At 51.4% G+C, this 13823-nt stretch overlaps 1 protein-coding gene across 6 annotated transcripts in view; it reads right to left on the reverse strand.

Moving 5' to 3' along the window:
• Nucleotides 1-3437: 3437 nt before the first annotated feature.
• Nucleotides 3438-13823, reverse strand: part of IGDCC4 (immunoglobulin superfamily DCC subclass member 4) — a 40822-nt gene continuing 30436 nt past the window's right edge. For 4 of the 6 annotated variants that reach the window (XM_073012239.1, XM_073012236.1, XM_073012237.1 and 1 more), the window contains 8 exons: nt 11769-11952; nt 10900-11030; nt 10425-10595; nt 10064-10201; nt 8492-8597; nt 7791-8019; nt 6915-7076; nt 3438-6392 (listed from right to left, as the gene is read on the reverse strand). In XM_073012239.1, coding sequence (XP_072868340.1) covers nt 5982-6392; nt 6915-7076; nt 7791-8019; nt 8492-8597; nt 10064-10201; nt 10425-10595; nt 10900-11030; nt 11769-11952 — 1532 coding nt within the window. In that variant the 3' untranslated portion in view covers nt 3438-5981. The remainder of the gene's footprint in view (nt 6393-6914; nt 7077-7790; nt 8020-8491; nt 8598-10063; nt 10202-10424; nt 10596-10899; nt 11031-11768; nt 11953-13823) is intronic. The other 2 variants (XM_073012240.1, XM_008016243.3) reach the window with 1 other exon arrangement.

The raw sequence follows: 13823 nt of genomic DNA on the forward strand, positions 1-13823 counted from the left end.
CCGCCCTCCTCTCCAGCCCGCCGCCCCCCTCCTCTCAGCTCCCGGTCCCCTCCCCCAGCCCCCTCTCCCCGGAGGCCCGGTCTGGGGAACAAAAGAGCCGGCGAGCGCTTTAAGCGGCCGGACATTCCCGGCTGCGCGGCGGACGCGCCCCCTGCGCTTTGAACTGTGGCTGGAGCGGCCGGCGCCGTCCCGGGCTGCAGCCGGGTATCCCCTCCCCGCGGGCTAGCCCGGGACCCGGGGGGCTGAGGAAGTGGACACCCAGCGGACTGGCGAGTGTGTCCAGGCTGCGGAAAGACACTCACAGCTGCGGGATTTGCTCTGACCCACTCTTTCTGCTGCGCCCTCCTCCAAGTCCATATTTTAGAGATAATTCTCTAAAAAGCTGCGTAAAGTTGTCAAAGATTAAGTTTTCCATGGATTTCTGGTCCTTCCACTCAAAGGATAGATCCTGTAGCTGCAAGATTGGCTTCTCAGGGCCGAGGAGTCCTGGCGCTCCGCTGGGGAGGATTGCCTGGAGAGAGCGGACCCAGCAGGACAATGAGAGCTCTAAACCGGCCTGGCTTGCGACCTGGGTTCTGCCTGCTGCCTAGCCCAGTCACTCTCACTGAGCTCAGAAAATAATCTTATCTCTCCTGTTCATCCCTAGAGACCTTTAAACCGCAGAGGTCCTGACAAATGACCTGGTAACTGGAAAAGCACATAGAAACTTAAAATTCCCAGTAACGTTTCTGCGTCACAAAGAAGGCCCTCAATCGTTCATGTCAGAGAACGTATAAGGAGACAACATAGGTTCCATGTGAGAATGTTAGAGAGAAGATAAGCAAGTCTTTTAGCAGAGACATACCCATACTAGCCCTCAGAGATCTTGAATCTCAGCCACTCGCTATTAAATGGTCTTCTGTTGAGTCCAGCATGACAGACTAGTCCATCAAAATTATTGAGCAGCTACTAAGTTCTAGGAGCTAGAGATAAAGGTGGCAGGCTAGGCTTGGTGGCTCACACCTGTGATCCTAGCACTTTGGGAGGCCGAGGTGGGCAGATCACTTGAGCCCAGGAGTTCAAGACCAGCCAGGGCAACATGGTGAAAACTTGTCTCTATGAAAAATACAAACCTTAGCCAGGCATGGTGGTGCATGCCTGTAGTCCCTCTGTGTTGCAGCCTGGGCAACAGAGACCCTGTCTCAATCAATCAATCAATCAATCAATCAATCAATGTTGGCCTAATGTATCTATTTGCTCCTTTGGCACTGGACTGAGATGGCAGAGGAAAAACTAAGTCTCTCTTTTGATACCACCTCTGGAACTTTGGGACCATGTACAAAATTAACTTTGGGCCGGGCACAGTGGCTCATGCCTAGTAATCCTAGCACTTTGGGAAGCCGAGGTGGGTGGATTACCTGATGTCAGGAGTTCGAGACCAGCCTGACCAACATGGTGAAACACCGTATCTATTAAAAATACAAAAAAATTAGCTGGGCATGGTGGCAGGCGCCTATAATCCCAGCTACTCGGGAGGCTGAGGCAGGAAAATAGCTTGAACCTGGGAGGCAGAGGTTGCAGTGAGCTGAGATTGCACCATTGCAGTCCAGCCTGGGCGACAGAGCAAGACTCTGTCTCAAAACAAACAAACAAAAAACTAACTTTGATACAGTAAGTAAGGAAGTACAGGCCTCCAGAAATCAGAGTGCCGGCAGATGGACAGGTTTACTAATGATGGGGTTGGCATAGCTCAGGAATATTCACTCTGGGTAGCTACTGGAAGATGAGCCTGAGAAGCAGGACATGAGGCATGTGAGCAGCAGGAAGCAATGGAAAAATTCTAGCTCGAGGATCCCAATGTGCCAAAGCCCTATTGGATTTCATTGTGAGAAAGGGTGGGAGTGGTGGTCTACTGGCCTTAGGAGAGGGAGGGGAAGAGCCCTCCCTGGGCCTAAAATACTGGAACTCCCTCCTGCAGGGCTTGAATTCTCAACAACCCCTTCTTGGCTTGTCCTGGACTCTGAAGAGGTCAAATTGGTGTCTTGAATTGCTGTCATTTTAAATTCATTTTGACAAGTGTTTAATTCTTCTTTATCACAACCCTTGGTCTGAGAGTGATATGCAAATAATGGCTATTCTGCCGAGTGCAAAATGTGCAGTATCTCTCTGTCTGATCTGTCAATTAACTCTGGGTCTGGCCCACCAGCCACTTTGGGGGTGGTCCCGAGCAAAGCAGCCTCCAGCTCTTGATTCCCTCCAATAGAAAGCATGTTCTGGACTCTGTAAAGATCTTAGCAGACAGCAGCTGCCAACTGTGATGCCAAGATGTGTGTGGGGTGTGAGTGTGGAGTTTTGTGTGTGAGATTGTGTGCACATTTGCATTAACGGACAGACACAAGGGTGTTTGTGAAGGCAAGTATGCATGTGCGGGTCTCTGAGCTTATACACACAGTGCACGTGTGTATGATTGTGTGGCCATGAGTGATTTTGGTGACCAGAGTTATAAAGAAGAATAGTTGTGGAGCCCAAATCTCTGGAGTTGTTCCCTCTTTCCTGCACCCAAAAAAGTTCAGAGAAATGTGTGCCCAGATGGAAAGAGATCCCCAGAGAGTCTAAGGAAGTGCCATCAAAGAACGCATCTTTCCTAAGTTTACGTCTTTTTCCTAAGTGCCTGTTGAGGGAGGAAGATGGTTTAGTTCCTTCCCATGACCACCTGCTCTTTACCTTCAAAAACCACCATTTTGAGCTGGGTGCAGGGGCTCATGCCTGTAATTCTAGCACTTTGGAAGGCAGATTACGTGAGGTCAGGAGTTTGAGACCAGCCTGGCTAACATAAAACCCCGTCTCTACTAAAAATAGAAAAATTAGCCGGGCGTGGTGGTGCACACCTGAAATCCCAGCTACTTGGGAGGCTGAGGCAAGAGAATCACTTGAACCCAGGAGGCAGAGGTTGCAGTGAGCCAAGATCACGCCACTGCACTCTAGCCTAGGTGACAGAGTGAGATTAGTCTGAAAAAGCAAACAAAACACTATTTTGGGCCAAGGGGCACAGGCTCATGCCTGTAATCCGAGCACTTTTCGAAGCTGAGGCAGGAGGATGGCTTTAGCCCAGGAGTTCGAGACCAGTCTGGGTAAGATAACGAGACCACATCTCTATAAAAAAAATTTTTTTAAATATTAGCCAGGCATGGTGGCATGTGCCTGTAGTCCCAGCTACTAGGGAGACTGCAGTGACAAGACTGCTTGAGCCCAGGAGATTGAGTCTGCAGCGAGCTATGATTGTGCCACCACACTCCAGCATGGGCGACACGGAGAGATCCTGTCTCAACAACAACAACAAAACAACAACAAAACAACAACAACAACAACATTTCCCATCCCAGTAAGAAATAAACTCTGTAGGGCAGAAAGGCTGAGGAAATTCTAGTCATAGTCAATGGTTCCAAAAGAGAATTCCATATTTCTGGAAAATAGTTTATTAATTCATTATAAGGACAGATACATGAATCAATGCCTTAGCTTAACACTAAAGAATATCATATTTGTAAGGAGAAGAAAAACGCTGGAAGGATAATTAAATAGTACAGCATAAACTAAATACAGACGAATAAATGAGCAAGTACTGATTACACTTGTCATGCATCAAGAAAAGGAAGATTTTTAATTGAGACTCAAAAAACTTAAGGCATCAATGGTAGGTGACAAAGGGATTAATACCCTGTAAAAGGCCAATAGATTCTTTTCTAATAAAAATACTGCTACAAAGACACAAACCTAACACTTCCAAATTACCCCAGAGCCCAAATCATATATAATGCTAGTGAGAAATGGCCACTTTCTTATCAACTGTGAGTTATAGGCAGATACCAGATTTATTACTTATTTGCTTTTGAGAAACAATTTTCCACCCAACCTAATGGGTTATAAATTGTCTCATTTGCAGCTATTTAATTTAAACCAGAACCTCAGTGCCTGTTAAACAAGAACATGAAAAATGACTATGTGGTGTAATGCTAAGAGCCTACTGTTAAAACAGCCATTTAATTCAGGGCAGTTTTTTTTTTTTTCTTCTTAAAAAAAAAAAAATCAAACCAGCAAAATAAAATGAGGCTTTTGACCTTCAGAGCAATGATGAAACATACACAGTGGTGTTAGCCACAGCAGCGCTGAATGCTACAGAAATAGTACAAGTGACAATTCTGTCTTTAACGAGATACAAAACCAACATTAATAATCTTTAGTGTTATCATAGGCTGGCTGAAGGAGGGGGAGGAGGTGGAAATGTAGGTGCAGACATCAACAGTGAGTGACACCCGAGTGTAATAAACACAGATGCTTTCAGGGTTTGAGGAAGCCGCAACTGTGCTGAGAGACATTTCACCATTAAAAAAAAAAAAAAAAAAAAAAGAAAGGAAAAATGGACTGGTTATTTCGAATTTGGCTCAGAAGCCAGAGTTAACTCTTGATGTGCCGATCAGACACCATTAGGGAGTAAAGACCCTAACTTTCTATGCTCCTATGAGAGGGCTGAGGTGAAAAATCAAATAAATGACATTGTTTTCATTACACATAAAATAGAAGTCAAGCTTGTCCCTGTGCGGCAGGTGAACAGAAAATGACTTGAGGATTCAATTTAAAGAAAAAACAAACTGAAATGAGCTAATCCTTTTCCTGTGCAAAGACCTCCCTGCCAGCACCCCAGAGAGTGACATTCCTGTCATCCCCAACCCAGATCAAGTCAAGCCTCACGGGGTGGGAAGGGCCTCCCTGAACTCTCACTCCCCTTCTCCTCATTTAGCTTCTTCTGGAAGAAAGGCCCCAAATCATCTCCATCCAGTAAACTTGACCCCCTGCATAGAAGGGAGGGCATCTTTTAATTCTGAGCCTCTGGATCACAGTCCCCTTCCCTGTCTCAAACATTCCCCTCTGACTTGGATCCATCCATGGAGAACCCTCGGATCCCAGTCCCAAAGTCAAGATGCAAGGAAGCCAGGTCTTCCCCACACCGGCCGGGCACTGGGTGTGGGCGGCCTGCCTGGGGCGGGGCAAGCAGAAGCACTGAGTGAAGAGGAGGCAGGAGGATGGCAGGCGAGCGCACGGCAGCCACGGATACAGGAGGGGCACGGGGGCCTCGAAGCACACATGAGGTAGTCACGTTGTTAGAGAAGGGTGCAGAGTTTGAACCCAGGCAGGAGAACCAGATGACACAGTCTGGGAGAGGTGCGAGAGATAGCAGAGGATGGAAAACAGGAGAGAGGAAAGGAAAGAGTATCTGGGAGCAAGAGAAGGGCACTGGTGCTGGGAGAGCGAGGTGACTGGGAGACAGACCACTAGAGCAGCCAGGGGCAAGGAAGGAGGGCAAGAGTGAGAGAAAGCGGATTTTCAAAACCAGGCACTTCCCAAATTACAAAATTAAATGCAGAGTTGCTCAGAGGGGAGCCAGGGTCACCCTCTCTATTTGGGCAGTAAGAAGCTGGGAGGTGATGCAGCTGAAATGCTAGGCATTCAGAGTCTGCTTGCACTCAGCCCAGCCAGACAGGAAAATGGGCTGGGACTGTCTTTGTCAGACAGGCATTGGAGACACTCTCAGAGTGTGTAATAAAAGGCTGGGTGATGGAGGTGGGGGCCCACAGGGCTGGGGACTGACCACTCTGGGGCACCGTCGTGACCTGGAGGACCAATCTGGCTATAGTGACCACTGCCTGGGCCAAGGTTTCCCAGCTCACCAACCAGTACACATACATGCACCTCACACATGTGCACATCACATGTAGCTATGTCTTGTATGTCTTTCACATGTCACATGTGTATCACAAAGAGTATGGGAGTATGGGGGGAGTGAATAATCCATGTTTTCCTCTCCCCCCAGCCAAAGCACCTTAGGAAGCTCCAAAGGGCTTGATGATGTATCTACAGGCACACATGTGGACATGCATGGCCACAGATGTTGCATCCTGTGTGACCCACACCTGCCTACCCCAAACCACACTCTCTGGGAGGAGCTAGGCAGAGGAGGAGACCGGGGATCTGGGTAGGCCTGGGCTGGCTCCTAGAGGGCAGGGGGCTTTGAGCTGGCAGCTGTCTCCAGGGGTCTCCTCCAGCACCTTGCCTGGCTGGAGGTCTGGGTAGGAGCAGGAAGCACTGGCTGCCTCTGGCAAGCAGGTAAGTCTGTCTGGCCCAGGGGCTGCCAGCTCACATCCTCCCAGCTCCCTGTCCAGCCAGGCTGACCCCTGCCCTGGATCCCCAACACTCGAGATGAGATCAGGAGCCTCCGGAGGCAGGGGGTCCTCAGGCTCCAGGTCTTGGAGACGGAGGTCAGGGTTCCCATTAGATGCACTAAAGTCAGAGTGGACAATGACTTCGGCCTCCACCTGGTTCCTGCAGGCTGGGGGTGACTTCTTCCTCCCATTGCCCTGATCAGAGCAGAGAACACAAAGTGACCATTTCTGAGAGTAATCATCAGAATGACCAGCTTACATGGGGCAGAGAGACTGACCCTTCATCAAAGTAGGTATCACATGGGAGCTGGTAAAGGATACACAGGAACTGTTTGAACCTATGCGAAGGCAGGGAATGATGGAATCTTCCCATTTGCCCTCATCCAGGAGTTTCAGGAGTACCGGACTAAGGGCCTCTGGGGAGAGGAGGAAGGGCTGAGCATACTCAGGCCAGCCACACCCTCAGATCCACGAAACTGCTGTGGCCCACTTAGGTCTGGGTAGAGGAGGGACTGTTTTCAATCCAGGTTGAAACAGGTTCCTGCAAACTGGCCTGCCCTCCCCCTACTCAACCTTTGGAGGCTCCAGGGGTCTTCTGGCTAGACTTCTATCCCGGGGAAGTTACCACCCAGGGGTCTCCAGAGAACTCATTACTTCCTCTTCACTAGCACAGAGACCCTTTCCTCCTTTCCTGACCCTTCCTTCCAGGATGCTGACCTTTATGGCGTCGTACACCAGAGCCTGCAGCAACAGCGTCTGCCCAGTTCCAGCAGGGGGCAGCAGGGCCCGGGTCAGAGCTGGCCGGGGGCCTGCCTGGGGCAGCTCACAGCCTGCCCAGGAACCAGCCCAGCTCGGACCGCTTGGTTGAGCCCAAGAGATCTGCACAGGGGAAAGAAGGGGACACTAAGGGGCACGACCAGGATTGGCTGGGAGAGGGAAGCCCAGGGGAGGGAATTGGGACGGGCCCCGGGAGAGCAGGGTCCAGCCTGTCACCCTCTGCTCTCTCCCTCCCCAAGGCTCAGGGAGGAGCACCGAAAGGGCTGAGAGTCAGCAGGGTAATCGAGGATGAGTCCTCCTACAGAGGAGCAGAACACCAGACGCTCTGCAAAGCCTGCGGTGTCTGAGCCAGGCGGGGAGAGGGTAAGGGAGGACGGGTCGGAGTCGGGTGGGATGTGCCACCCCTGCCAGCATGAAAGGGACCAGCCCTGCGAAGGCCTCACCTTATCCTGGTCCCAGCCCCACTTGGCCACAGTCAAGCCAACTGGCCTCTTCTCCCCACACGGGGATGGCTGGGTCATAGAGGTCTCCCTAGCTCCAGGGATGAGGAGGGAGCTGGGTGTTCTGGCTACCCTGGGTCACCTGCTGGGAGGCCCTCTCCTTCGTGAGAACCAGGCTGACCTATTCTGCCAGCGTATGGAGGCCCATGTGCTCCCTGACCAGCCAAGCATTCCGTGGAGGAGGGAGAGAGGCCCTAGCGTCTGCAGCCGGCTCCAAAGGGGAAGGTAGGGCCGTGCTCACACAGCCACGCGCTGTGCTCTGGCGCCCCTTGGTGTCCTACTTAGAAATGAGCCCCAATATGGGGCTCCGACCTACCTTTCTTTTGGAGTGACCCCGGCCTTCAGAAATGCCGCCACCCATAAGGCTGTGCACTTCAGCCCTGTCCTCCACGTCTGAGGGTGGCGGGGACCAGTCCTGGGGATGGGGGTGCACAAGGGACTCCAGTTCATGGGCAGCTGGGGGACTCGGGGGGCCAAGCTGAGCTCTGGAGTACAGCGCAGGATTCCCAGGGGTGGCCGTGGAGGACAGGCCTGGGAGGGATTCCCTGGAAGGGAAGACAGAAAACAAGGCACAGTGGTCAGAGTAAGGGGTCGGGCGGGACTGGGATCTGGTCCAGCCCATGTCTCTGGGCAGGTTCCTGCCCATCTCTAGGACTTGCTTTCCTGGTCTGTGCAATGAGTAAGAAAAACTGCTATTGTTCAAAACAGCCTCATGCTATAAACAGGGTGGCATCTGGAGATTTGGGCCCCCTCTTTCCAGGACGCTGGCAGCTACAGAGGAAGTGGGAGTGAGGCAGTTCTGTTGGCCTTGCTGAGGGGGGTATCCAGGGGCTCCCCTAAGTCCACTCCCCATTCTCATGAAGACATCATCCCTGATTCCTTCATCCCAGAGTCCTAACTTTAACGGGGCTCCTGGGAGAGCCAAGGGCAAGTCATGGCCACTTTCCCCGATGGCCCGTTCTGCAGCCCTTCCTGGAAGTCTCCCTTCCCTGAAGCCAGACTGGCTCCCCTGCTCACCTGTGGGGGCTGCGGCGCAGGCCGGCACACATGCAGGCCAGGAGGCAGAGGAGGCCCAGGCAGACACCCACGATGATGCCCGTGACTGAGTGCATGTCCAGCGAGTCTGGTGGGGGAGAGAGAGGCACAGAGCAGGTCAGGACAGAAGAAGGGCACAGGGCATGGATCAGGACTATCCATGGCTTTCTCAGGAGACACCAGCCGGACCCTCACCCTTCAGATACTCACAATCTTCTGATACAAGGACAGGAGGTCCCTGTGGCCTCACAGAAACTACTACTACCACTCCCCGTGACTGTCTTCCCCAGAACACACCCAGAAGTTATGGTCTGTCCTCCTCAAACTGGCCTTTAGTGAAACACGTGTTGCCTGCCCCCAGGGCTGTTGCATGGGTGTGCAACATGTGCAGGTGCGCAGACCCCATGCTTGGGTGGGCCCCATGCTTGAGTTAATGCTCTGCTGTCACCACCTTAAAATTCTTTTTTTTTTTTTTTTTGAGATAGGGTCTTGCTCTGTCACCCAGGCCAGACTACAGTGGCATGAACACGGCTTGCTGTAGCCTCAACCTCCTGGGCATAAGTGATCCTCCCACCTCAGCCTCCCAAGCAGCTGTGACCACAGGCATAAGCTACCACACCCCGATAATTTTTAAATTTTTTGTGGAGACAAGGTCTCACCATGTTGTCCAGGCTGGTCTCCAACTCCTGGCCTCAAGTGATCCTCCCACCTCAGCCTTCCAAAGTGCATGAGCACTTTGGATTACAAGCACAAGCCACCATGCCCGACCTCTAATTTTTAAAATAAGGGATAGCACCTTTTCATTTTGCACTGGGCCCCAGAAATTATGTAGCCAGTCCTGCTGTCCACCTCCACCCCATAAAGCTCATCGCCTCACCAAGTTAATCCTCCGATCAAAGCAATTTCCAAAGAAACTGGTCTTTAAAGCCAGTCCCAGCTAGGTGCAGTGGCGCATGCCTGTAATCCAGCACTTTGGGAGGCCAAGGCGGGTGGATCACTTGAGGTAAGGAGTTTGAGACAAGCCTGGCCAATGTGGTGAAACCCCGTCTCTACTAAAAATACAAAAATTGGCCAGGCATGGTGGCTCATGCCTGTAATCCCAGCACTTTAGGGGACCAAGGTGGGCGGATCATGAGGTCAGGAGTTTGAGACCAGCCTGGTCAACATGGTGAAACCCCGTCTCTACTAAAAATACAAAAATTAGCCAGGCATGGTGGTATGTGCCTATAATCCCAGCTATTTGGGAGGCTGAGGCAGAAGAATCACTTGCACCTGGGAGGCAGAGGTTGCAGTGAGCCAAGATCACGCCATTGCACTCTAGCCTGGGCAACAAGAGTGAAACTCTGTCTCAAAAAAAAAAAAAAAAAAAGCCAGTTTTCCATGAACCTGACGTCTGAACAAAGTCATCACTGAACCATACCTATTTCCCCTTTACATTTGCTCTGCTCGCACCAAACCAGGAGGACAGCTGTGCAAAATAATGTGTCCACAGCCAGGGGGTTGGAAGTCAACTCCAGGGGCCTCTGGGAACCCTGGGCTGCCCTGAAGTCATACCTGACAGCTTCTCCTGGAGCGTGATCACATCCTGCAGGCGGGAAAAAGGCCCAGGCCCCACCTCTGTGCGCGCCCCCATCTTGAAGAAGTACCGAGTGTCGCTCTCCAGGCCATGGACCTCAGCACTGAAGATGTTTCCTGGGGGTGAGGGAGGCAGGGAGAGCAGGGATGGTGGGATGGAGTGGGTGGATGCAGAGGCGGGCAGGGAGGTGGGACTGGGAAAGTCTGCTCTCCATGTAGGCAGCAGCTTCTACTGCTTCTCCCAGAAGCACCTGGAACAAACCCCAGCACTGTTCTCACTGCTGGAAGCGGGAGAGGCTGGGAAGCTCTTAGGCAGATGCCCTGGGGCAGGAGCCCTCACCCTCCGTGGTGAGCAAGGTCCACTGGTGCTCAGGCTGCGTGTGGTTGTTGCTGTATAGGATCAGATACTCCACGATCTCCCCATTGGGCTCTGTGGGGGGGCACCAGTGCAGCCGAACCGTGGACGGTGTCAGGGGGCTGAGTCGTAGGTCGGATGGGGGTGTTGAGGGCCCTGGGGTGCAGGAGAGGAGATGGGGAGAGACATCAGAGCTGGCGGACAGAGCATGAGGACATGACCTCCCTTCTTCCTTCTTCATGGAACAAGCCACAAAGCAAAGATGAGGTCTGGTTTCTAGTTGTGGAATTCTAGAAGACAGTGTGTGTGGGTGAAGGGACTTAACATTCCTCCCCTCCCAGAAACTCTTCTGCCCTCAGCTCTGCCCAACCTTGGGGTTCTGAGGGATGTTTCTTGCTGCTGGGGCAAGAAGGAGTTGGTTAAAAGATGGGTTGGTGGCAAGGGGCTGGGAGCCACTCACGGTCAGGCAGGGTGGAGCGCTCCACCACAGAGCCGAAAGGCCCATCCACGTCCACGCCGTGAGACTGCACCGCAAACTCGTATTTGGTGAATGGCTTCAAGCCGCCAATGAGGATGTCTTCTCCAGAACTGCTAAGGCAAGAAACGTGACTAGTGCTCTCAGGCACACTCTCCCAGCAGGGCAGACCCCTCCAAATCTACTCCCCTGCTGTCAGTCCCAGCCCCAGGCTCTACCATGGGAAGGGAAGCTGCTCCCTGACCTGGAGGCCACTGCCACCACCCAGGGACCTACAGAGAGGTCTGGATGTATGCTGCTCCAAGTCCAATCTCGAAACCAGGCCCCCTCCTCCAGGAAACCTTCCTGGATTAATCCAAGTTATTCTCCACCTATGGAATCATCTATGATGCATCTTTTATTTGGCTTAATTTTGCCTTCCTGGCAATTGTATATATCAGTTGCTTTTTATGCGACTTTCCTCCACCAAACCTCAGGCTCCTCAGGCTCTGTCTCCCCATCTGATGCGGTGGAGGGAGCAGCTCTGAGACAGGGGCAGGGCTCTCTTCACCATCAGATTGGGAGCCCTCTGAGGCTGGAGAAACAGGTCTGTCCTGTGTCACATTCTCCAGAGTTTGAGAACAAGGCTGTGTTGTGAGGGGACAGGATTGGATGGCCTCCTCGCTACCATCTGGTCAGCAGGCAAGGACGTGGACCCTGTGCAGCCCCTCTGTGTGGCCTCAGTGTAACGGGTGAGCCATGACGTGTTCCTGAATCCCAGGGGCCCTTCCCTGATCACCACCTGCTGCCTTCCCACCCCAACCCCCACCTGCTCTTCCTTCCTTCTTTAGATTAGTAAAGGCATTAGTCCCCACCTGGTGTAATAGGTGACCAGGGAGGCATTCCTGAGCCCCCAGGGGCTGAAGCGCACAGTGTAGTTGACAATCTTGACTGTGGTGAAGTCTGGCTTTTTCCACCGAAGCCAGATGGATGTGGAGCTGTTTGATTCTGCATGAACGTGGGCTGGGGGCAGGGGTGGTCCCCTCTGGATGGGCATGTCTGAAAGGTGAAAACTAGAGTGTGAGGAAGGGAGGGAGGATACTCATCCTTAAATATGCATAGTGGTTTACAGTTCCCAAGGCTTTCTTTGACCCTTTCCTTTGATCTTGTGAGTTGAGTAGCATCATTCCTACTCCACAGATAAAGCAACTGAGGCTTCCAAGAATTTGATTTTTGACTGTAGAACACTAGTCTATAAGAACGTAATAAAGAGAGAGGCAGCAAATCACAGCAATGAATAACCATGGAACCAGACTCTGGAACCAGGCTGCCTTGGTTCAAATTCCAGCTCTGACACTTACTAGCTGTGTGACCTTGGAGAAATTACTTACCCTCTCTGTGTCTCCATTCACTATTCTAATGATAGCACCTACCTCATGGGGTTGTTATGAGGATTAAATTATTTAATATTTTAAAAATAGATAGGAAATGTCTGAAATATAATAAACACTATATTTATAAGTGTTTATTATAGAAACATAAAATAAATCCCATGAGAGCAGGAACCTTATTTGTGTTGTCCACCACTAAATTCCCAAAGCAGAGCTGGCACTTAGTAGACACTTAGTGAAATATTTGCTGAATGAAGAAATGAACAAACTGGAATTAGAACTCAGCTGGGTGTGGTGGCTCATACCTGTAATCCCAGCAGGCTGGGAGGCCAAGGTGGGTGGATCACCTGAGGTCGGGAGTTCGAGACTAGCCTGGCCAATATGGTGAAACCCCGTCTCTACTAAAAATACAAAAATTAGGCCGGGCGCGGTGGCTCAAGCCTGTAATCCCAGCACTTGGGGAGGCTGAGACGGGCGGATCACGAGGTCAGGAGATCGAGACCATCCTGTAACAAGGTGAAACCCCGTCTCTACTAAAAAATACAAAAAAACTAGCTGGGTGAGGTGGCGGGTGCCTGTAGTCCCAGCTACACCAGAGGCTGAGGCAGGAGAATGGTGTGAACCTGGGAGGCGGAGTTTGCAGTGAGCTGAGATCCAGCCACTGCACTCCAGCCTGGTTGACAGAGCGAGACTCCATCTCAAAAAAAAAAAAAAAAAAAAACAAAAAAAAAATACAAAAATTAGCCGGGTGTGGTGGCGCACACCTGTAATCCCAGCTGCTCAGGAGGCTGAGGCACAAGAATTGCTTGAACCAAGAGGTAGAGGTTGCAGTGAGCTGAGATCATGCCATTGCACTCTAGCCTGGGCAACAGAATGAGACTCCTCTGTCTCAAAAAAAAAAAAAAAAAAAAAAGAAACCAGGCTTCATGGCTTCTGGTTGATTACTCCCTCTGCTAAACCATGTGGCTGGGAAGTTAGGGGTGAGGGAGTGTCATGATGGGTAACTGAGGTGTTCAATACAGGGCCACAAGGCAGTGTAGTGCAGTGGAAAGAGTTTTGCCTGGAAACCAGGAGTCCCGGTTCTAGTCTAGGCTCTGTGCGACCTTGGACAAGTTCCTTTTCCTCTCTGAGCCTCAGTTTCCTGTTAGGTCACATAGGGATACTCACTCTTCTTAGACTTGAGAGATAGTCTGATAGTGTGATGTAGACAAATGTGTTTAAAAAAAACTTGTTTTAAGGTCAAACTTGGGGTCAGGAGTTACTGATCAACCATAGGGTTTCCCTCTGTTTGAACTTTGGAAATCAGCACTATTCATGGCTAATGAAAATAAGGTGGCAGGCCTAAGACCATGAACACACGAGCTTCTCTCCATGACAGAGGCTCTCTGGAGCTAGAAGAGGACCCCTAATCCTAGGAGAATGGGTTTGAGCATGAGCTGAGGCTACTAAAGTGCCTGTTCACCAGGCTGGCCCAAAGGAAAAGAAGAGGAAGTGGCTAACAGAGCCTTCACCTGAGCCCTCCCCGCCTTCTTCCCCCAC

This window comes from Chlorocebus sabaeus, chromosome 26, assembly GCF_047675955.1.
Source record: "Chlorocebus sabaeus isolate Y175 chromosome 26, mChlSab1.0.hap1, whole genome shotgun sequence".
Lineage (NCBI taxonomy): Eukaryota > Metazoa > Chordata > Mammalia > Primates > Cercopithecidae > Chlorocebus > Chlorocebus sabaeus.